Source organism: Coregonus clupeaformis, chromosome 19 (genome assembly GCF_020615455.1).
Source record: "Coregonus clupeaformis isolate EN_2021a chromosome 19, ASM2061545v1, whole genome shotgun sequence".
Lineage (NCBI taxonomy): Eukaryota > Metazoa > Chordata > Actinopteri > Salmoniformes > Salmonidae > Coregonus > Coregonus clupeaformis.
In genome coordinates, this window is record NC_059210.1 from 9689789 (window position 1) to 9711760 (window position 21972).

The 21972-nt window shown below is 44.8% G+C and overlaps 2 protein-coding genes and 2 non-coding genes across 6 annotated transcripts; all 4 read right to left on the reverse strand.

The window, feature by feature from the left end:
- Positions 1–1087: 1087 nt before the first annotated feature.
- Positions 1088–7605, reverse strand: LOC121531617 (L-lactate dehydrogenase B-A chain-like). The gene is made up of 8 exons (XM_045227101.1): positions 7163–7605; positions 6276–6412; positions 5628–5745; positions 5216–5389; positions 4942–5115; positions 4582–4699; positions 4172–4295; positions 1088–2118 (listed from the first exon to the last, which is right to left on the reverse strand). Exons 1-8 carry the CDS (start codon positions 7215–7217, stop codon positions 1951–1953), a joined length of 1068 nt encoding a protein of 355 aa, XP_045083036.1. The 5' UTR covers positions 7218–7605; the 3' UTR covers positions 1088–1950.
- Positions 7606–12069: 4464 nt separating this feature from the next.
- Positions 12070–21693, reverse strand: LOC121531618 (phosphate carrier protein, mitochondrial). 3 transcript variants are annotated; one of them, XM_041836927.2, is made up of 8 exons: positions 21586–21693; positions 21058–21221; positions 18011–18138; positions 17429–17608; positions 16776–16957; positions 15436–15608; positions 15051–15161; positions 12070–12833 (listed from the first exon to the last, which is right to left on the reverse strand). In XM_041836927.2, the coding sequence occupies exons 2-8, from the start codon at positions 21203–21205 to the stop codon at positions 12673–12675; spliced, it is 1083 nt and encodes a 360-aa protein (XP_041692861.1). In that variant the 5' UTR covers positions 21206–21221; positions 21586–21693; the 3' UTR covers positions 12070–12672. The 3 variants fall into 3 exon arrangements, with proteins under 3 accessions (XP_041692861.1, XP_041692863.1, XP_041692862.1); XM_041836929.2 differs by lacking the exon at positions 18011–18138 and adding an exon at positions 19045–19169; XM_041836928.2 differs by lacking the exon at positions 21586–21693 and adding an exon at positions 21396–21412.
- LOC121532394 lies at positions 14563–14800 on the reverse strand. The gene has a single exon (XR_005994298.1). It is a non-coding gene; the product is annotated as a small nucleolar RNA SNORA53 (small nucleolar RNA).
- On the reverse strand, positions 16259–16496 carry LOC121532393. Its single transcript, XR_005994297.1, has one exon. It is a non-coding gene; the product is annotated as a small nucleolar RNA SNORA53 (small nucleolar RNA).
- Positions 21694–21972: the final 279 nt, after the last annotated feature.

Sequence of the window (21972 nt, forward strand, 5' to 3'; positions counted from 1 at the left end):
ACAGGCCGGGCCGGGCTGGCGACGCGCACCGTAGGCTTGGTGCGAGGAGCAGGAACAGGCCGGGCCGGGCTGGCGACGCGCACCATCCACTTAGTGCGGGGAGCAGGAACGGGCCGGACCAGACTGGTGACGCACACCACTTGCTTGGTGTGAGGAGCGGGACTGGGTTTCGTCATAACCCTGCGCTCCCTCAGCTGCCTACCGAGTTCCTCTCGCCGTGCCTCAATTCTCACCTTCTCCCTTATTGCCTCCAATAGCTCCACCCTCTGCACCACTAACTCCTGCTCCCTCTGCGCCAATAGCCCCCTTAACCTGGTGGCCTCCTCACCTAACCTCCTACTACGCCCTGTAGCTGCCTCCTGCTGCCCCGTCGCCCATGCCGTATGCCCCCCCCTAACATTTTTTTGGGGTTGCCTCTCGTCCGTCCGACGACGACACTGTTGACGCCGTTGCTCCTCTCTCCGTCGCGCCTCTACCGTCTCACTCCATGGACGGCGATCCATCCCGGCCTGGATTTCCTCCCAGGTCCAGGACCCCTGCCCGTCCAATATTTGCTCCCACGTCCAGGCTGCCTGCTCCTGGACATGCTGCTTGGTCCTGGTATGGTGGGATCTTCTGTCACGATCGTTAGACGGAGTAGACCAATGCGCAGCGTTAGTTGCAAACATACTTAAACTTTATTATCTTCAGTGATAATATGAACAACAAAACAACAAAACGAAACGTGCAGTCCTACGGTTTAACACAACCAACAAGGAACAAACCAAACGGAAACAAGATCCCACAACACCTGTGGGAACACAGACTGTTTAAATATGGCTCCCAATCAGAGACAACCAGCAACAGCTGACACTTGTTGCCTCTGATTGGGAGCCACTCTGGCCAACATAGAAATAGAACAACTAGACACTCAACCACAGCACACAAACACAATTAATCTACACACCCTGGCTCAACATATAGAGTCCCCAGAGCCAGGGTGTGACACATTGATTAAAAATGATTCAGTCTCTGAAACTAAAGAAATTAGACAGGACTTCATTAATAAATTAATTAATACATTAATAAATTAAGCATAATTCCAGCACCAATAAATAATCTTGCTTTATTAATTTACACATCAAACAACATGATTGACAGATTATATTTCCCTTCATTCTGACAAATGACTGAACCATTTGCTGATCCCACACCTGAATAAATGTTTATTTTTTTTATAGCGCTGTTCACCAACCCAAAGACGCTTCAATCTGCCCCTTCTCCAGTAAAGCAGTCATGTAGAAAGTAACCCTGACACCAAGTACCCACGACCATGGGACCAACATAGAAATAGAATGACTAGATCCTATTTCTATGGTGACCCAACCCCCTCCAGATGCCAGGGAAGCTAAGAACAGTACAAGAGTGCAAGATTTTGTAATTTTTTTACAGTGTAGCCCAGTTGTTAAGAGTGTAGTGCTAGCAATGGAAAAGTTGTGGGTTCAACTACATTTACATTTTAGTCATTTAGCAGACACTCTTATCCAGAGCGACTTACAGTTAGTGAGTTCATGCATTTAAAATGAATGACGGGAATTAGCCCAGGGAACAAATACACTTTCAAAATATATGCAATCACTGTACTGTAAATCGTTTTGGATAAAAGCAACTGTTTGCTAAGTGGCATATGTTGAGTTATAGGTGATCAGGAGAGTGGGGCTCTGTCACAATTATCTCGCCTTCCTCCAAAAGTGTGCACTAGTTCACTTCCCTTCATTGATTTGAAAGGAAATTACTAGTATAAGAAATATGGTGGAAACTCGCACTAGCCCATGCCTCCAGCAATCCAATGCTTTTGGATTGTGTGAATCTAGATTAGAAGATTGTGAAGGAGTCCACACTTAAGGACAAAGGAGATTTTATTGGGACCACCCTGGGGGTAAATGGAGTGTAGCGCCCCCTGGTGTTCTGTTACACATCCGGCAGGTCCTTCTGGATTCCCCACAGTGTGTCAGCGCTCTGTTTTAATTGGCCAATCTCGTCGTCCGTCAGAGTCATGTTGACCACGCTGGCCACGCCACCAGCGTTCAGGACACACGGCAGACTCAGGTACACCTCGTCCTTGATCCCGTACATGCCCTATAGATCAACAGCATGGACAATTTAGAGCAGTGTAGGGGTGTGTGTAATTTGTGTGCATGCATTTATATCTGTTGTATGTACTAATATATATATATATATATATATATATATATATATATATATATAAACACTACCAGTCAAAAGTTTGGACACACCTACTCATTCAAGGGTTTTTCTTTATTTTTACATTGTAGAATAATTGTGAAGACATCAAAACTATGAAATATCATCAAATGGAATCATGTAGTAACCAAAAAAGTGTTAAACAAATCAAAACATATTTTATATTTGAGATTCTTCAAATAGCCACCCTTTGCCTTGATGACAGCTTTGCACACTCTTGGCATTCTCTCAACCAGCTTCATGAGGTAGTCACCTGGAATGCATTTCAATTAACAGGTGTGCCTTCTTAAAAGTTATTTTGTGGAATTTCTTTCCTTCTTAATGCGTTTGAGCCAATCAGTTGTGTTGTGACAAGGTAGGGGTGGTATACAGAAGATAGCCCTATTTGGTAAAAGACCAAGTCCATATTATGGCAAGAACAGCTCAAATAAGCAAAGAGAAACGACAGTCCATCATTACTTTAAGACATGAAGGTCCGTCAATACGGAACATTTCAAGAACTTTGAGCGTTTATTCAAGTGCAGTGGCAAAAACCATCAAGCGCTATGATGAAACTGGCTCTCATGAGGACCGCCACAGGAATGGAAAACCCAGAGTTACCTCTGCTGCAGAGGATAAGTTCATTAGTGTTACCAGCCTCAGAAATTGCAGCCCAAATAAATGCTTCACAGAGTTTAAGTCACAGACACATCTCAACTTCAACTGTTCAGAGGAGACTGTGTGAATCAGGCCTTCATGGTCAAATTGCTGCAAGGAAACCACTACTAAAGGACACCAATAAGAAGAAGAGACTTTCTTGGGCCAAGAAATACGAGCAATGGACATTAGACCGGTGGAAATCTTTGTTGGTGACACTGTCTGTGATTTATTTAGAATTCAAGGCACACTTAACCAGCATGGCTACCACAGCATTCTGCAGTGATACGCCATCCCATCTGGTTTGGGCTTAATGGGACTATCATTTGTTTTCAACAGGACAATAACCCAACATACCTCCAGGCTGTGTAAGGGCTATTTTATCAAGAAGGAGAGTGATGGAGTGCTGCATCAGATGACCTGGCCTCCACAATCCCCCGATCTCAACCAAATTGAGATGGTTTGGGATGAGTCGGAGAGCAGAGTGAAGGAAAAGCAGCCAACAAGTGCTCAGCATATGTGGGAACTCCTTCAAGGCTGTTGAAAAAGCATTCCAGGTGAAGCTGGTTGAGAGAATGCCAAGAGTGTGCAAAGCTGTCATCAAGGCAAAGGGTGGCTATTTGAAGAATCTCAAATATAATATATATTATGATTTGTTTAACACTTTTTTGGTTGCTACATTAAATTTTTACATTTTAATCATTTAGCAGACGCTCTTATCCAGAGCGACTTACAGTTAGTGAATACATATTATTCTTTATTTTTTTATACTGGCCCCCCGTGGGAATCGAACCCACAACCCTGGCGTTGCAAACGCCATGCTCTATCAACTGAGCTACATCCCTGCCGGCCATTCCCTCCCCTACCCTGGACGACTTGTGCGCCGCCCATGAGTCTCCCGGTCGCGGCCGGCTGCGACAGAGCCTGGATTCGAACCAGGATCTCTAGTGCCTTAGACCACTGCGCCACTCGGGAGACACATGAGTCCATATGTGTTATTTCATAGTTGTGATGTCTTCACTATTATTCTACAATGTAGAAAATAGTACAAATAAAGAAAAACCCTTGAATGAGTAGGTGTGTCCAAACTTTTGACTGGTACTGTATATATATATATATATATATATATATATATATATATATATGTGTGTGTGTGTGTGTGTGTTGTGCATTGGGTATACTGTAATCTGTGGGTGTAGGTGTGTGCTTGTACATTACATACATTGTCTACACACTTACACACATTCTACACTCTCACTTACATATACAGTACTGTGTGTGTCCTTCTTACCTTGACCATGGTAGAGACAGGGTGGATCCTGTTCATGTTCCTGATCAGACTCTCTGTCAGGTCAGCTACACTCAGGCCGATGGCCCAGTTAGTATAGCCCTTCAGCTTGATCACTTCATAGGCACTGAAACTCACACAGTCACATTTTAAAATCTCAGTAGCCTTGCAGTTCGAGAAGCAGGGTAGTAACCGGTAGGTTGCCAGTTCGAATCCCAGGGCTGACAGTAAAGATTATTGTGGAAGTGAGCAGGCAACCAGACTGCCGTTGTGACCTTAAGCACTACATTTACAGAACTCCATTACAGTGAGAGAGCAGAACTACAGAAATTACATTTTAATTGACAACAATTTACACCAATAGTAATAGAGATAACATGTTGCTTGAATAGGACTGTGTAGGCCTACATTACCTGTTGACCACCTGCTTGTGCGTCTCCTTCCAGTTCTCCTGGTCAGCATCAGTACCGATGTCAGGGTTCAGCGTCTGCAGGTTAACGCCTGCTACGTTAGCACCGCTCCACACAGGGACTAGAGAACACACACAGTGTTAACCTAATTAAAGGTTCACTTCTTAAGGCCCAGACAGATTAACAGGTCTCTCACGTCTCACCTTTATCACAGTAACCCTAAAGGAGGGGGTTGCTACTATTTATAGTAGAAGAATTCAAAGCAAATTTGAATGGTACAAAAACACACATGTCCTGACTTCCTGAGTGTGTATTTTTTCATTTGTCCTAATTATGCACCGCACACACACACCGGACACTTACCACTGGTGTCTCCGTGTTCTCCCAGGATCCATCCGTTAAAGCTGGTAGCGTGGATGCCCAGTTTGTCGGCCATCAGGTAACGGAAGCGGGCGGAGTCCAGGTTGGTGCCGCTGCCGATGACGCGGTGCTTAGGCAGGCCGCTCAACTTCCAGGTCACATAGGTCAGCACATCAACTACGGCCAGGGAGAGACATCTGGGCTTAGACTACACTGCTTTAACAAATAATTGGAGTCACTAACACTAGTGTGTGTGTGTGTGTGTGTGTGTGTGTACCTGGGTTGGTGACCACGATGATGATACAGTTGGGGGAGTGTTTGATGATCTGGGGGATGATGTGTTTAAAGATGTTGACATTCCTCTGAACCAGATTCAACCTGCTCTCTCCTTCCTGTTGACGTACGCCTGCCGTTACCACGACGATGCGAGAGTTAGCCGTCACAGAGTAGTCTGGCCGTGGGAGAGAAATTAACAAGTTCAATTTTAGTTTATTAGAACATTTTAACACATATTAAAAGACAACGTGACCAATAAAATCGTTGAGAATTATACTAAAAAGTCAAAACATGTATTTATATCGTGGTCCCCTCAGTCAGTAAGGGTACTGAATATCACAAAGACATTTGACACGCAGAGGGCGGCCATCTTGGCTCTCTGGTTTCCTAGTGTCCCATTGCTACAGACTAACCTTTGCCGGCGACTATCTTGGGTGTTTTAAGGAAGAGGCTGCCGTGCTGCAGATCCATAATCTCTCCCTTCAGCTTGTCTTCCATCACGTCCACCAAGGCCAGTTCATCAGCTAGCTCCTGCAGAGAGATGGGGGGGAATTACCCCATACAGGTAATTCATATAAGTAAATGGTAATATTATTGATTACATATCATTTGCATTTGTACTTCTAACAATCTATGTTTTATAAAAGAGTTGAACACACAATGAACGAGGTGTTCCTACACGAGCAATAACACCAGCACAAAAGCATAGTAACAACATTGTTATAGCACTAATAAAGAGGGAATGTTTGTGTAATACAGACTACTGAGAGATGAGCAGAGAGTAATCCAGATACTACTGTAGTAACAGGTTATACTGTAGAACAAGATGGGGGTTAGACTAGACAGGTTATACTGTAGAACAAGATGGGGGTTAGACTAGACAGGTTATACTGTAGAACAAGATGGGGGTTAGACTAGACAGGTTATACTGTAGAACAAGATGGGGGTTAGACTAGACAGGTTATACTGTAGAACAAGATGGGGGTTAGACTAGACAGGTTATACAGTAGCAATGTGTCTGACATGAGTCAGTCCATAAAACACAGCAGGTCAGGTCTTACCCTGAGCAGGATGCTGACAGCACAGGCCATGCCCACCTGGCCGACCCCCACCACTGTCACCTTGTTCCTGGGGGGCTCTGGGGTCCCACTGAACAGGGGGGTGATGAGCTTCTGAAGGATAGAGGCCATGTTCAATGCTGGAGGGAGAGAGAGGGGAAAAGAGGGGTGAGAGAGGAGGGAGGAAGAGAGAGAGTGGAAAAGAGGGGGGAGAGAGGAGGGAGGAAGAGAGAGTGGAAAGAAGGGGGGAGAGAGGAGGGAGGAAGAGAGAGGGGAGAGAGGAGGGAGGAAGAGAGAGTGGAAAAGAGGGGGGAGAGAGGAGGGAGGAAGAGAGAGTGGAAAAGAGGGGGGAGAGAGGAGGGAGGAAGAGAGAGGGGGGAGAGAGGAGGGAGGAAGAGGGGAGGGAGGAAGAGAGAGAGTGGAAAAGAGGGGGGAGAGAGGAGGGAGGAAGAAAGAGAGTGGAAAAGAGGGGGTAGAGAGGAGGGAGGAAGAGAGAGGGGGGAGAGAGGAGGGAGGAAGAGGGGAGGGAGGGATAAACAGGTGGGGAGGAAGAGTGTACCTGGTCAGTAAGTATTTTACATGTCCAAAGAGATGCAATAGTGAACCCTCAGACACAAGCAGGACAAACACTTTGCCAGACCCAGCTAGGATTAATTTAGGTTTCATTAAATAATTGATGCACTTTAAAATGGCAGGCTGGCAGCAGAGGTGAGAGATTAAGGCTTTAGACCTGCATGACTTTCGCCTACACCCATTTCTTACACACACACAACCATTAAATCAACAGCCAAACCATATCACTGTGCAGAGCTGGTCGATCCTAGCAGGAAACCCTTAACTTCCTAAGGCACAAACAATAACAACAACAACAATAACAAACAAATCCTTGCTTTGTTTGAGGATGCTCCGAGCTGCAAGGTATAAATACCACCCAGTAATCAACATGTCCGACTAGACCAGACGAGAGCTACGGTGCGTCCCCGTGCAACCACAGCACCTCACAAAAGGACAGTATCCTATGTCCAAATCCTTTCAGGTCAGGAGGAACACGGTAGATGAGCTGTAGCACTACAGAGTCGGAGCATGTGACGCAAGCCCAAAACGAGGGCGCACTACAGATTGTGGCACAGTGACAGCAGCACAGAGCTCTAGAATAGGCTCCTCCTGCTTTTCCCGACAAGGCTTTAGGTTTACGCTTCGAAACACACCGACTGTTTTTACGCTTCGAACACACCGGACTGTTTCATTGCGTTTTGGGACACCAGAAGTAAACTCAGCAAAAAAAGAAACGGTCCCTTTTCAGGACCCTGTCTTTCAAAGATAATTCGTAAAAATCCAAATAACTTCACAGATCTTCATTGTAAAGGGTTTAAACACTGTTTCCCATGCTTGTTCAATGAACCATAAAGAATTAATGAACATGCACCTGTGGAACGGTCTTTAAGACACTAACAGCTTACAGATGGTAGGCAATTAAGGTCACAGTTATGAAAACTTAGGACACTAAAGAGGCCTATCTACTGACTCTGAAAAACACCAAAAGAAAGATGCCCAGGGTCCCTGCTCATCTGCGTGAACGTGCCTTAGGCATGCTGCAAGGAGGCATGAGGACTGCAGATGTGGCCAGGCCAATAAATTGCAATGTCTGTACTGCGAGGCCTAAGACAGCGCTACAGGGAGACAGGACGGACAGCTGATCGTCCTCGCAGTGGCAGACCACGTGTAACAACACCTGCACAGGATCAGTACATCCGAACATCACACCTGCGGCACAGGATGGCAACAACAACTGCCCGAGTTACACCAGGAACACACAATCCCTCCATCAATGCTCAGACTGTCCGCAATAGGCTGAGAGAGGCTGGACTGAGGGCTTGTAGGCCTGTTGTAAGGCAGGTCATCACCGGCAACAACGTCACCTATGGGCACAAACCCACCGTTGCTGGACCAGACAGGACTGGCAAAAAGTGCTCTTCACTGACGAGTCACGGTTTTGTCTCACCAGGGGTGATGGTCGGATTCGCATTTATCGTCAAAGGAATGAGCGTTACACCGATACCTGTACTCTGTAGCGGGACCGATTTGGAGGTGGAGGGTCCGTCATGGTCTGGGGTAGTCTTGATGGGTTCAAAACCTTGTTTCTATCTGGCAAGAAACAGCCCTGGATCCACTTTTATCTTACAATTAAAGACTGAACTTCATTCCTTTGAGATTAGTGACCAGAATCTGGCTATAGAGGGCCAATCCCAGAAACAGTGTACAGTGCTATGAAAAAGTATTTGCCCCCTTTCTAATTTTCTCTACTTTTGCATATTTGTGATAATGAATGTTATCAGATCTTCAACCAAAACCTAATATTAGATAAAGGGAACATAAGTGAACAAATAACACAACAATTACATATTTATTTAATAAACAAAGTTATGCAACACCCAATTCCCCTGTGTGAAAAAGTAATTGCCCCCTTACACTCAATAACTGGTTGTGCCACCTTTAGCTGCAATGACTCCAAACAATTTTATTTTTATTTCACCTTCATTTAACCAGGTAAGCCAGTTGAGAACAAGTTCTCATTTACAACTGCGACCTGGCCAAGATAAAGCAAAGCAGTGCGATAAAAACAACAACACAGAGTTACATATGGGGTAAACAAAACATAAAGTCAAAAATACAAACAGAAAATATATATACAGTGTGTGCGAATGTAGTAAGTTATGGAGGTAAGGCAATAAATAGGCCATAGTGCAAAATAGTTACAATTTCGTATTAACACTGGAATGATAGATGTGCAAAAGATGATGTGCAAATAGAGATACTGGGGTGCAAATTAGCAAAATAAATAACAATATGGGGATGAGGTAGTTGGGTGGGCTAAATTCAGAATGGCAGGTGCAGTGCTCTGACAACTGACGCTTAGAGTTAGTGAGGGAGATAAGAGTCTCCAGCTTCAGAGATTTTTGCAGTTCGTTCCAGTCATTGGCAGCAGAGAACTGGAAGGAATGGCGGCCAAAGGAGGTGTTGGCTTTGGGGATGACCAGTGAGATATACCTGCTGGAGTGGGTGTTGCTATTGCTATGGTGACCAGTGAGCTAAGGTAAGACAGGGATTTGCCTAGCAGTGATTTATAGATGACCTGGAGCCAGTGGGTTTGGCGACGAATATGTAGTGAGGGCCAGCCAACAAGAGCGTACAGGTCACAATGGTGGGTAGCATATGGGGCTTTGGTGACAAAATGGATGGCACTGTGATAACCTACATCCAATTTGCTGAGTAGAGTGTTGGAGGCTATTTTGTAAATGACATCGCCGAAGTCAAGGATCAGTAGGATAGTCAGTTTTACGAGGGCATGTTTGGCAGCATGAGTGAAGGAGGCTTTGTTGCAAATGCTTCCTGTAGTTGTTGATCAGTCTCTCACGTCGCTGTGGAGGAATTTTGGCCCATGCAGACCTGCTTTAACTCAGTGACGTGTGGGTTTTCAAGCATGAACTGCTTGTTTCAAGTCTGCACAACATCTCAATTGGAGATTGATAGGCCATCCAAAACGTTCAATTTATTGCTTTTTAGCAATTTTCATGTAGACTTGATTGTTTGTTTTGGATCATTGTCTTGCTGCATGACCCAGCTGCGTTTCAGCTTCAGCTCACAGATGGATGGTCTGACATTCTCCTGTAGAATTCTCTGATACAGAGCAGAATTCATGGCTCCTTCTATTAAGGCAAGTCGTCCAGGTCCTGAGGCAGCAAAGCATCCCCAAACCATCACACCACCACCACCATGCTTGACCTTTGGTATGATGTTCTTACAGTGGAATGCAGAGTTTGGTTTTCGCCAGGCATAATGGGACCCATCTCGTCCAAAAAGTTGACTCAAGTTTGCCAAAAAGCACCTGGATGATCATCAAGACTCTTGGAAGAACGCTCTATGGACAGATGATTCAAAAGTATAACTTTTTGGACGACATGGTTCCAGTAATACCCTTTGAGTCTGAATTGGAGGGGAAATTATTCAACTGGACCCCTCAGTGACCCATCTGGTGGAACCAGCTTCCCCTCTGAAGCTAGGACAGCAGAGTAATAATAAATAATAATATGCCATTTAGCAGACGCTTTTATCCAAAGCGACTTACAGTCGTGCGTGCATAAATTTTTTTGTATATGGGTGGTCCCGGGGATCGAACCCACTACCTTGGCGTTACAAGCGCCGTACTCTACCAGCTGAGCTACAGAGCTACAGAGGACCAGAGTCCCTGCCCATCTTCCGAAAATCCCTTAAACCCTACTTCTTCAAAGAGTATTTTAAATAATCCCACAGCCCCCCCGCTACCCCCCTTCTTGAACTAACACTCCCACTTGACTTTTTCCCACTTGCTAGCTGTGACTTTGCAGATAGCTACTTACTATGACTGTGATATGTGGTTGTCCCACCTAGCTATCTTAAGATGAATGCACTAACTGTAAGTCGCTCTGGATAAATGACAAAAATGTAATGTGGAGGTAATGTATCTCCGAATAAAATGTTGAACTTGCAAGAAACAATAAAAGTGCTTTTGCGGGATACCAAAACTAGCTTGTATATTTGTAAAAGACGTAAGAACATTGTTTGAGTATAGGTCCCCAATAACACTGATACTGATGTTGAAGCATGGAGGGAAATCTCTATTGCTTGTCAATGGTGTCAATGATGAGGATATACGTTTCCTACCAGTGAGCTTCATCAGCTGCTGCCATATTCACACTGTACCATAGATCAGAGGGTTAGCAAAATTTTTAAAAAAGGAAATAGTAACACAATAAAAATAACCAGGCTATATACAAGGAGTACCGGTACCGATAGTAGTACCCATAAATGATGCAGCCACCACTATGCTTGAAAATATGGAGTGCGGCAAGTAATGTGTTGTATTGGTTATTCTTTATGTTTGATGATATTTCTTTACTATTACTAGTAAGTACACTTAACAAGCCCCTGGAGACTCTGGCCCACCCCTGAGCCCTGTATCCATTCAGAAATGATGCGGGCATGGGGTTGCCCAATTATAGTACAGCATATTTTAAGTCTACGTCTTCCCACGGTGGAATCATTTGCATGCGGTAGAGCAAACGTGGGAGAATATTCATCTTAATAAGGCTCACCCTGCCAATCCATGAGATGGGAAGATCAAACCACCTTTGGAGATCAATTCTACATTTCTTGAGCACTGCAAGGAAGTTGAGTTTGAAAATATCTTTTTGGTTAGGTGAGACAAATATTTCCAGATATGTGAACCCTGTGGTCAACCATCTGAACAGAAAATGTGGGATAGTTGTCAGGTCTCCAAACTGCGGAATAGCCACGGTCTTATCACAATTCACTAACTGATACTATGGCAGGGACAGAGGCTAAAAGCAGGACATATCATACATTTCCCTAGTTTGATGTCCTGTCTGCTACTTATTGCCTCTGCCAGTGGCTCAACAATAAGAGGGGGCACGCCTGGCACTCCTGCCGGTCTGTCTTGCAGTATTTCTGGTCATGTCAGGCGGCAGCAAATTTCCCTAATTACACTGACCGTCTCCTCCTCCAGGGCAGGGCCAGCCTCTGACATGGGGATGAACACACCCACCCAACAACACAAATGAGTTGGGCCTCACTCGTCCTTTTACACCAGGGATGGGCAACTTTGATGGGGGTGGGGGCCACAAATTTTTTTTTTCTAACTACGCAAGCAATGATCAGTTTAAAGAAGCATAAAACATCTATTGAACTACTTTCCACAATCAGTCACACACACACACCTTTCAAAAACAAAGTCATAAAATGACGTTTCCACATTTTCATTTATTTATTGTAACATTAACCAACTGCGGTCGGGTGTTAACCTGATTGCACTTGTGGCATTGCCTTCCCTCTAAGGAGGGAACCCTCCTCCCTATTTCTTCAGTGTGCCTTATGACCAGTAGGGTTGGGTTCAGTTATTTCAATTCAAACAATTCCATAAGGAAACTGAAATTCCAATTTTAAATTAAGAAATTATCATTTCAGTTTACTTCTGGAATCTAATTGAAAAATGGACCCCACTCCTGCTGACCAGGGCCATGTTCAGTACGAAAACGTCTTGGAACGACGCAGATAGAAACGCTACGAATAGAGCCAACATGATTCTTTATTCTACATGTCATAGAGGCATGTCTGTTCTACATAGCATATTTCTCTCTGAACGTAACATGCTGAAGTAGCTCAGACCAGGGTAGGTGGGCTACAGGCAGAACAGGACAGCTGTGACTACAGCAGGCAGAGAGCGGTGTGCTGTGTGGATGTTAACTTAAGGATATGTTGTTTGAAGGCCGCCATCTTATATTGCTGTTGATAAGGCCCGCCATTTTGAATAGATATTTGTTGATAAGGCTGCCATTTTGTTTCTTTACTCTGTGATCCCCAGCTTCTTCTTGAGGGACTCGGGCATCTCTGGGGGAGGGGGACGGGGCAGGCGGAAGTAGACCTTGACAGAGTCGTAGATGAACCACTGCAGGGCGGTCAGGGTGCCGATCATGATGATACGGGCCACCAGACCCTTCCACACACCTGACGAGACAGAAAGGAGGAAGGAACAGAAAGCAACAGAACACAACGGTTTACACTCAAGTCAAATGTAACTTTATGTTACATCATATACAGTGGGGAAAAAAAGTATTTAGTCAGCCACCAATTGTGCAAGTTCTCCCACTTAAAAAGATGAGAGAGGCCTGTAATTTTCATCATAGGTACACGTCAACTATGACAGACAAATTGAGAAAAGAAAATCCAGAAAATCACATTGTAGGATTTTTTATGAATTTATTTGCAAATTATGGTGGAAAATAAGTATTTGGTCACCTACAAACAAGCAAGATTTCTGGCTCTCACAGACCTGTAATTTCTTCTTTAAGAGGCTCCTCTGTCCTCCACTCGTTACCTGTATTAATGGCACCTGTTTGAACTTGTTATCAGTATAAAAGACACCTGTCCACAACCTCAAACAGTCACACTCCAAACTCCACTATGGCCAAGACCAAAGAGCTGTCAAAGGACACCAGAAACAAAATTGTAGACCTGCACCAGGCTGGGAAGACTGAATCTGCAATAGGTAAGCAGCTTGGTTTGAAGAAATCAACTGTGGGAGCAATTATTAGGAAATGGAAGACATACAAGACCACTGATAATCTCCCTCGATCTGGGGCTCCACGCAAGACTCTCACCCCGTGGGGTCAAAATGATCACAAGAACGGTGAGCAAAAATCCCAGAACCACACGGGGGACCTAGTGAATGACCTGCAGAGAGCTGGGACCAAAGTAACAAAGCCTACCATCAGTAACACACTACGCCGCCAGGGACTCAAATCCTGCAGTGCTAGACGTGTCCCCCTGCTTAAGCCAGTACATGTCCAGGCCCGTCTGAAGTTTGCTAGAGTGCATCCAGAAGAGGATTGGGAGAATGTCATATGGTCAGATGAAACCAAAATATAACTTTTTGGTAAAAACTCAACTCGTCGTGTTTGGAGGACAAAGAATGCTGAGTTGCATCCAAAGAACACCATACCTACTGTGAAGCATGGGAGTGAAAACATCATACTTTGGGGCTGTTTTTCTGCAAAGGGACCAGGACGACTGATCCGTGTAAAGGAAAGAATGAATGGGGCCATGTATCGTGAGATTTTGAGTGAAAACCTCCTTCCATCAGCAAGGGCATTGAAGATGAAACGTGGCTGGGTCTTTCAGCATGACAATGATCCCAAACACACCGCCCGGGCAATGAAGGAGTGGCTTCGTAAGAAGCATTTCAAGGTCCTGGAGTCTCCAGATCTCAACCCCATAGAAAATCTTTGGAGGGAGTTGAAAGTCTGTGTTGCCCAGCGACAGCCCCAAAACATCACTGCTCTAGAGGAGATCTGCATGGAGGAATGGGCCAAAATACCAGCAACAGTGTGTGAAAACCTTGTGAAGAACGTTTGACCTGTGTCATTGCCAACAAAGGGTATATAACAAAGTATTGAGAAACTTTTGTTATTGACCAAATACTTATTTTCCACCATAATTTGCAAATAAATTCATAAAAAATCCTACAATGTGATTTTCTGGATTTTTTTTTCTCATTTTGTCTGTCATAGTTGACGTGTACCTATGATGAAAATTACAGGCCTCTCTCATCTTTTTAAGTGGGAGAACTTGCACAATTGGTGGCTGACTAAATACTTTTTTTCCCCACTGTACATCAAAAATATCAACAAATCAAATGTCTGATGGTGGTACTTGGATGATGCAGGAGATACTGAATCATGTCCGCTCCCCAGCCTGTCTGCACTGGTAGTTTTCCAGCGAGGGTGCCAGTGCAGGGAGTGGGCTGGGGAGCAGGTAGACTGTTCTCACACGCCAATGACTCAAGCACCTCCAACTGTACAGCCAGAAAGCTGCTGGGAGCGTCTGGGCTGGAGCTGCAGTCAGCACTCAGAGAGAGCGATAGCAGACTCAACAGACCAGGAGCGCCCCCCAGAGGTGGATCTAAGGAGCGTGTTGGAAACCTCTATTACACAACAGATTTCCATCTGAAAGATCCTACTGGGCGAGTCACACTACAGAGCCAAACCAAGCTGTGCTGAGCTGGCCTGTTACACATCCACCATAGTTAATAGAAGTTGCTGGAACGAACAAGGTGAACGGAAAATATCAGCGGCAGCACAGCGCGATTTGGTACGACTCGGTAGTGTGAAAAGGATATGGGGGGTGGGAGGGTTCTGATAAGAGGAATCCAGTACTACTCCTCACCCTTGGGTCCGAGCTTCTTGAGCACTCCAATGGCGGTACTGCCACTCTCCTTGTTCAGTACAGACACCACGGAGTCAGCAGGGTGGGACACGATGGCACAGAACACACCAGCTGCAGGAAAGAGAACCACCATCAGGGATGTGATTAGGCCAACATAGAACATATCAGAGAAAGTAGGAATTCCTGAATCGATTATGGAAAAAAATACATTTTGGATGACTATGGTTTAGGAGTAAAGTTATAGGCTACACCTTATACACAACGGAAACCAGTTGTAAAACTCATCTTTAATTATTTAATATCCAGTGTATCTACTTGTGGTTGGAAGTCTAACAACAACAAAAAAACGATCCATCTAACAACGCTTTAAAAACTGTGGACTCACCAATGTATCCGGCCGTGAAGGTGACGACCAGCTGTTCCCCCTTGGAGCACTCAGCGCGGGGTTTGGGCACCACGTGTTTGTACAGCAGCTCCACGGTCCTCTCAAAGCAGGCAAACTTCATCATGGTGTAGGGGATCTGCCTCATCCACAGAGGGACCACACCCTTGTAGAAGCTAAAGAGCAGTGGCAAGGGGCAGAGCGTGAGTGACTTGTTTGTGTTATTGACTTTTCCCACACCAGGATTTAAAAAAGGCCCAGTGCAGTCAAAACACCTGACTGTCCTCCATTTTATATACATTTCCAGACTGAGGATGGAATAATACTGCGAAAATAATAATGCTCTTTTAGTGTAAGAGCCGTTTGAAAAGACCACCTGAAATTTCAGCCTGTTTTGGTGGGATGGGGTTTTGACCTACCTGGTGACATCACCAGTCGGTAAATTAGTTAGACCAATAAGAGCGTTCCAAACCTCTCTGCCAAAAACAGCTCGTTTTCAGTTTTCCCCTCCCGACTCAGACCACTCCCAGACAGTCCTAGCTAAATTCTTGCTTGAGAAATTGCTCTTTGCTAAGAAGCCATTTTAGTTTATTTTTGACCATTTTAACTGAAAGCAACCACACTAAGGTTTTTTGATACTGAGATAAAAACTTCTGCGTTGGACCTTTAATCTAATTCTGGACTAAACAGCTGTTTTAATAGATTCTTCATTGAGCATGCATTTAAGACCAGCAGTACGCTTAAACTGGGTATAGGAAACAGGAACCAAATGGTCTATGACCTGTGTAAAGAAAATGTAAGTAAAGTTATGTAGGGACATGTAAAAGTTGTCCGCTCCCCAGCCTGTCTGCACTGGTAGTTTCCCAGCGAGGGTGCCAGTGCAGGGAGTGGGCTGGGGAGCAGGTAGACTGTTCTCACACGCCAATGACTCAAGCACCTCCAACTGTACAGCCAGAAAGCTGCTGGGAGCGTCTGGGCTGGAGCTGCAGTCAGCACTCAGAGAGAGCGATAGCAGACTCAACAGACCAGGAGCGCCCCCCAGAGGTGGATCTAAGGAGCGTGTTGGACTTTGAAACCTCTTCCTCATTGAGGAGTTTATTCTGGGCCAAGTTTATTCTAGTCATTACAAAACAAGGCCAGAGTAATTCAGCTGGTCCCAATGTGTTCCCTCCCCCCTAGACCTTCGATGGTTGCAGATCTGTAAGGTAGAAGCAATATGGTGAAAGCGCACCAGCACTTCACTGACTACACCAATCCAGACTCTTCAGATATACAAACATAGAAGGGTTAGGGCTAAGACAGAGGTGGCTAAATGTGACCGGCTGATTCAGTAGGGTACTCACGCCCAGAGTCCCTCCTCGGCAAACATCTTGGGGGCACACTGTCTGAGGTTGTTAGCGTAGCCAGGCTGCGTCTGGATACGCACTTTACACGCCTCCATGGGGGCCAGGGCGATGTCAGCGAAGAACTCCGCACTGGCAGACGCAGCCAGGTAGAGAGAGGTCCTCCACAGGTAGGTGTTTTCCTGGGTTCACCAGACAAGGAGGGTAGGAGGTCAAGGGCAAATCATCATCTCCATTAGTCTTTCCAAGACTCCTCGCATCTCATCGCCTTGCCTCCTCCTCAGCTGTATTGGAAAAGAAGGTCCAAGATTCCATCCCTTAGACCTTCTTCAATGCGTTTTGAGAAGCAGGCGAGAGGATGCAAGGAATCGAAGAAAGATGAATTGAGAAAGATCCGATGAGTTAACATTATGAGAGGACGACCTTATTCTTTGGGTCTTTCGCAATTCATCTTTACTCGATTCCTCGCATTCAATGTCCTTGCGAAGAAGGTCCGATACAGTTGAGAAGGAGTCGAGCAGATAGGAATCAATATATTGGCTAAGTCGCCCTACTCCTTATATACGGCACTACTTTTGTTCAAAGTAGTGCAGTAGGCTATAAGGGCAGCAGAGTGCCTTTGTCTCACCGATGAGCACTACTACATTACTGACCTCTCCGATCATGTCGCTGTAGGTGATCTTGAACACCTCATAGAAGCCAAACTTGCAGAGACCCTGCATGGAGTAACCAATGAAGGTGGGAGCCCAGCCCTTAGCCAGCCCTCTCATGCCGTCCTCCTTAATGGTGATGGAGAAACCCTTGAAGATGCTCTTGTACTTGTCTGGGTCCACCTGGAGACAGAACGTACATTATAAACTGAACTGATAATGATTTTTTGGGGGGAATAGTGCTGTGGGGTTCCTGTAGGGGAAATTCATTCAATACTACAGGGCCATAACACTCAATGTATTATCAATTTATTACGGTTGGGGTCAATGCCATTTAAAATCAGGAATTCCAATTTACTCCCTGGATTGAAATGGAATTCACCCTCAACACTGCAATGTATCCATTCTTCCAGCGCAGCAGAGCACATTGGTCACAGAGACTAGAACTACGTCCCAAATGGCACCCTATTATCTACATAGTGCACTACTTTGACCAGAGCCCTATGAGCCCTTGACAAAAGTAGTGCACTATATAGAGAATAAGGTGCCATTTGGGACGCAATCCTGACCAGCGGATATACAGACCTGCAGACGGCACTTGACCAGGTCAAGGGGAACGACCGCCGTGTGTGTGATCCCGCAGCTGAGGATGCCGCCGAAGCCGCACAAGGCATAGTATTTCTTAGAGCCAAACTCGCAGCTAACATCAGAATCTAGAGCAGACCAAACACAATACAGAAGAGACAGACAGACAACACACCATGCTGTTAGTCAACATCACTTCTAAGCCATGCCGAGTGTCTCACACCACAACGTTAACAATGGATTGTCTAATACGCTTTCTAGGCTTTTTCCTCTTCATTATACCCTCGAGCACAGTGGAGAATTTGCTCTCCTTGACACCGACAGTCATTCATGTTTATTGTAAAGAGAGTAATAGCACAAAACAAATCTTCAATAATAAAAGGTGTGTTTGGGTGATTCCTCTATTCCCATACCAGGGCCATTATTCATTGAGTGTCAGAGTTGGAGTTCTGATCTAGGATCAGGTCCCCACCTGTCAATAACCTCATTGGAAACGTATCCTAGATCAGCACTCCTACACTGATGCTTCAGGAATACTGGCCAAGGATTTTAGGCCCAACTCCAGTTTGTAACAAGGAGGATGTCCTGTCCTGGCTAGGGATTTGACTGCAGTTGTTGCTAGGCTAAAGGTCACTGATGTCGAATGAATGTGGGTACAGTATCAAATTGCTGATTGGACACAGAGAAAGGGCAAGCGCCTGACAGTACCATTTAGGAGTCATACCATAAAGTTAAAGAACGCCAGCTTCACATTCTGTCAAAGCTTCACATCTCACGTGACTTACTTCGACTTAGTCATTTTAGCTCCTCGGGACTCAACAATACATCTCTAGTTCAAGCATGCAAATCAAATGATAACTGGCTGTTTCCCCCCAGCATATTAGTGGAAACACATCACACCGTTGCAAAAAAAAAACAAGTTATTTGGGATGTAGTCTTGTTTCAGAAAAAATTGTTATCTGGGACGTCAACGTCTTAGTGGAATCCACAGCACAATATCCATGCCATGCAAACCCCTGGTCGGGGCCACAGACCTGCAACCTGCACTTGACGAGGTCAAGGGGCACCACTGCTGTGTGTGTGGTACCACAGCTCAGGATCCCACCGATGCCACACATGATGAAATAATGCGACGAGCCAAACTCACAACTGTCCCCCTCTGAGGAAAAGACAGTGAATTGGGGTTCTTTCACACATGTAAGAGGAAACAATGTGAATATACACTGTAGTATTAGGTCTACTCTTTAGTTGGGTCGTTGGTGCAGAGACCGGAATACAAATGTACTGAATCTATAACTGGTGCCTCACATTCTTTCTAAGCCGATACCTCAGCTCGACAGTCTAGCAACGGTGGATGGAGAGCAGAATCACCTTCATGACTGCGTTAAAGCTGATTATTCCTTTTGTATGAGTACATGTAGTTAAGGGGCAACTTATCTTCCATAGTACGTAAACTGAGGAGGGTTGTAAACGGTAGCCTATCCGTCTTATCTATTTGAGAGTGTCAAGTGTAATGAAGCCACACGTTGACATTAAAATCACTAACTGATAGACTAAAGGGAGGAAACTGTCAAAGCAAGTAGCACAGCCTAGGACAAGGCCATAATGAGACCTTTAGTCATGGGTAGACTTCCAAACTCACATGGCAAGGAGATCAGGTAACACCCAGTGCAAGCCCCTATACGCAAGTCTTCATGACACTATTCTTTCAACTCAACCATGACATTAGGCCCCCATGTGTTATTCCACTTCTTTGCAACAAAATAACCCCTAGGCTGTTACAGTGTTTACTTTGTAATTAGCTAGCTACCTGTGCCAGGTCTATAGATAACATGAGACCATTTAGGTCTAACAATGTCAGAGAAATTGTTAAAGACTCCAGCCACCCTAGTCATAGACTGTTCTCTCTGCTACCGCACAGCAAGCGGTACCGGAGCGCCAAGCTTAGGTCCAGGAGGCTTCTAAACATCTTCTACCCCCAAGCCATAAGACTCCTGAACATCTAATCAAATGGCTACCCAGACTATTTGCATTTGCCCCCCCACGCTGCTGCTACTCTCTGTTTATTATCTACGCAGTCACTTTAATAACTACCCACATGTACATATTACCTCGACTAACCGGTGCCCCCGCACATTGACTCGGTACCGGTACCCCCTGTATATAGCCTCACTATTGTTATTTTTACTGCTGCTCTTTAATGATTTGTTACTTTTATTCCGTATTATTTTATATTGTATTTTTTTTGGTATTCTTTCTTAAAAACTGCATTGTTGGTTAAGGGCTGGTAAGTAAGCATTTCACTGTAAGGTCTACACCTGTTGTATTCGGCGCATGTGACAAATAAAATGTTATTTGCATTGTAGCTTCAGTCCTCATAAAGGGATTGGGCTTTGGCAATAGTATGAGCTGGATTCCTATTTACATTATCTAATTAGCTAGATTTATCTGTAGACTTTGTCATAGCTACTGGCCTAGTTATTACAAAACTGTGCCCTTCAGTGTCCTCCATGCATGACTGCAAGGCCTTGCCCAAAAGGAAGTGTAAAGGGAATGTGTAGAGGCCAAAAGCTAACCAAAAATGTCTGTGCCCTGATGATCAGCGATCAGTTTTTCAAAGGTTATCTGGATTTCGGCTATTGGATAGGATTAAACTAATAGAAATATAATTAATAGAACGCGAGTCCCCATCCATGTCAATGATTAGTCTGTTCTATTCATTCTATTTCTGTGCATTTAATCCTTTAGCCGAAATCCGGGCAGATAATTTTAGAAAAACTGGGCCCAGATGACTTAACCTTCATTGGTGTAATTCAAAAATACAGACATGGGTGTAATCACTGATAAGTAAAGAGTGATAAGAGACGGTTCAATTGGCTTTCGTTCATAAACCGATACCGCAATGGGACTAGTAAAAACAGCGGTTTCAGAAGTTTGCAATATTAGCAATCAAACCTATTTAGCTAGCTAATTCGTTGAGGACTTTGTTAGCAAGCTAGCTACCGTTAGCTGGCTAATATTAAGTAACATACACCACCTCTTCTTACCGGCCACTGCAGCGGCAGCCAATGTGCGTTTGCTTGGTCCATGTTCGGCAGCAAGGCTTTGTGATGGCTCCTCGACTTTTTGTAGAGTGAACAGGGGCGCGCTGAAGGGGTTCGCCCGCGCCAACTGTGTCAACGCGTTGGGGTACATTGTTCCTTAAGGGTGGCTGTGGGGCACAGATAAAGACAACGTGGTTAGCTAGCTTGACCAAAAACAATAGATGAAACAAATCAAATGTATTTAGTTAGATAGTTGGCCAACTTAGCATGGAAATTACATTTCATGTAAGTTGTTTCAACATACAATTGTTACTTTAAAGCGATAAAGCAAGAGTTCGTACACAAAAGCCTGCTGGCTAGCCTGAGTGTTAGCTAGGTGCTAACGTTACGTTAGCTCGCAAGCCAACATTTTCTAGCTTCTCCTTGCTGTAGCAACAAATATTATTGTTTTGAGAAATGCCTCCCACATCAACAAATGTGTTACTACGTAAAGTATAAATTCATAAAAAGTTATCTATGTATGTTCTTTACTTCCAGGCTTTCAGTCGCAAAATGGCGCCGCCGTCCTTCACCACCGGTGAATCGTAGAGACCGTCGTGTATGTCAAGTCTCCGTTCTAAGGGTGCTAGAGAGCTACGTCACATGAGGTAAGAGGATACGTCAGTTCCGCTCTTTTGGTGTCTTTGTGTTGCGCTCTGTGGCATCCTACCTATACCAGGCTTTTCTGCATTAAATCCCTTAGGTCTCTGATTGCTCCAGGTGGCAATATGTGTCCTTTTTGTGTTGTTCATTAATTGATTTGTCCTTTTCCTTTGTGACAGGCACACATTCAAGTTGAAAGATGCCACTCAACACTCTTCTTTTACCTTTGAGTTGGATGCTTATCTCCCTATGAGTGAATGTTTTCAGTTTTTGTTG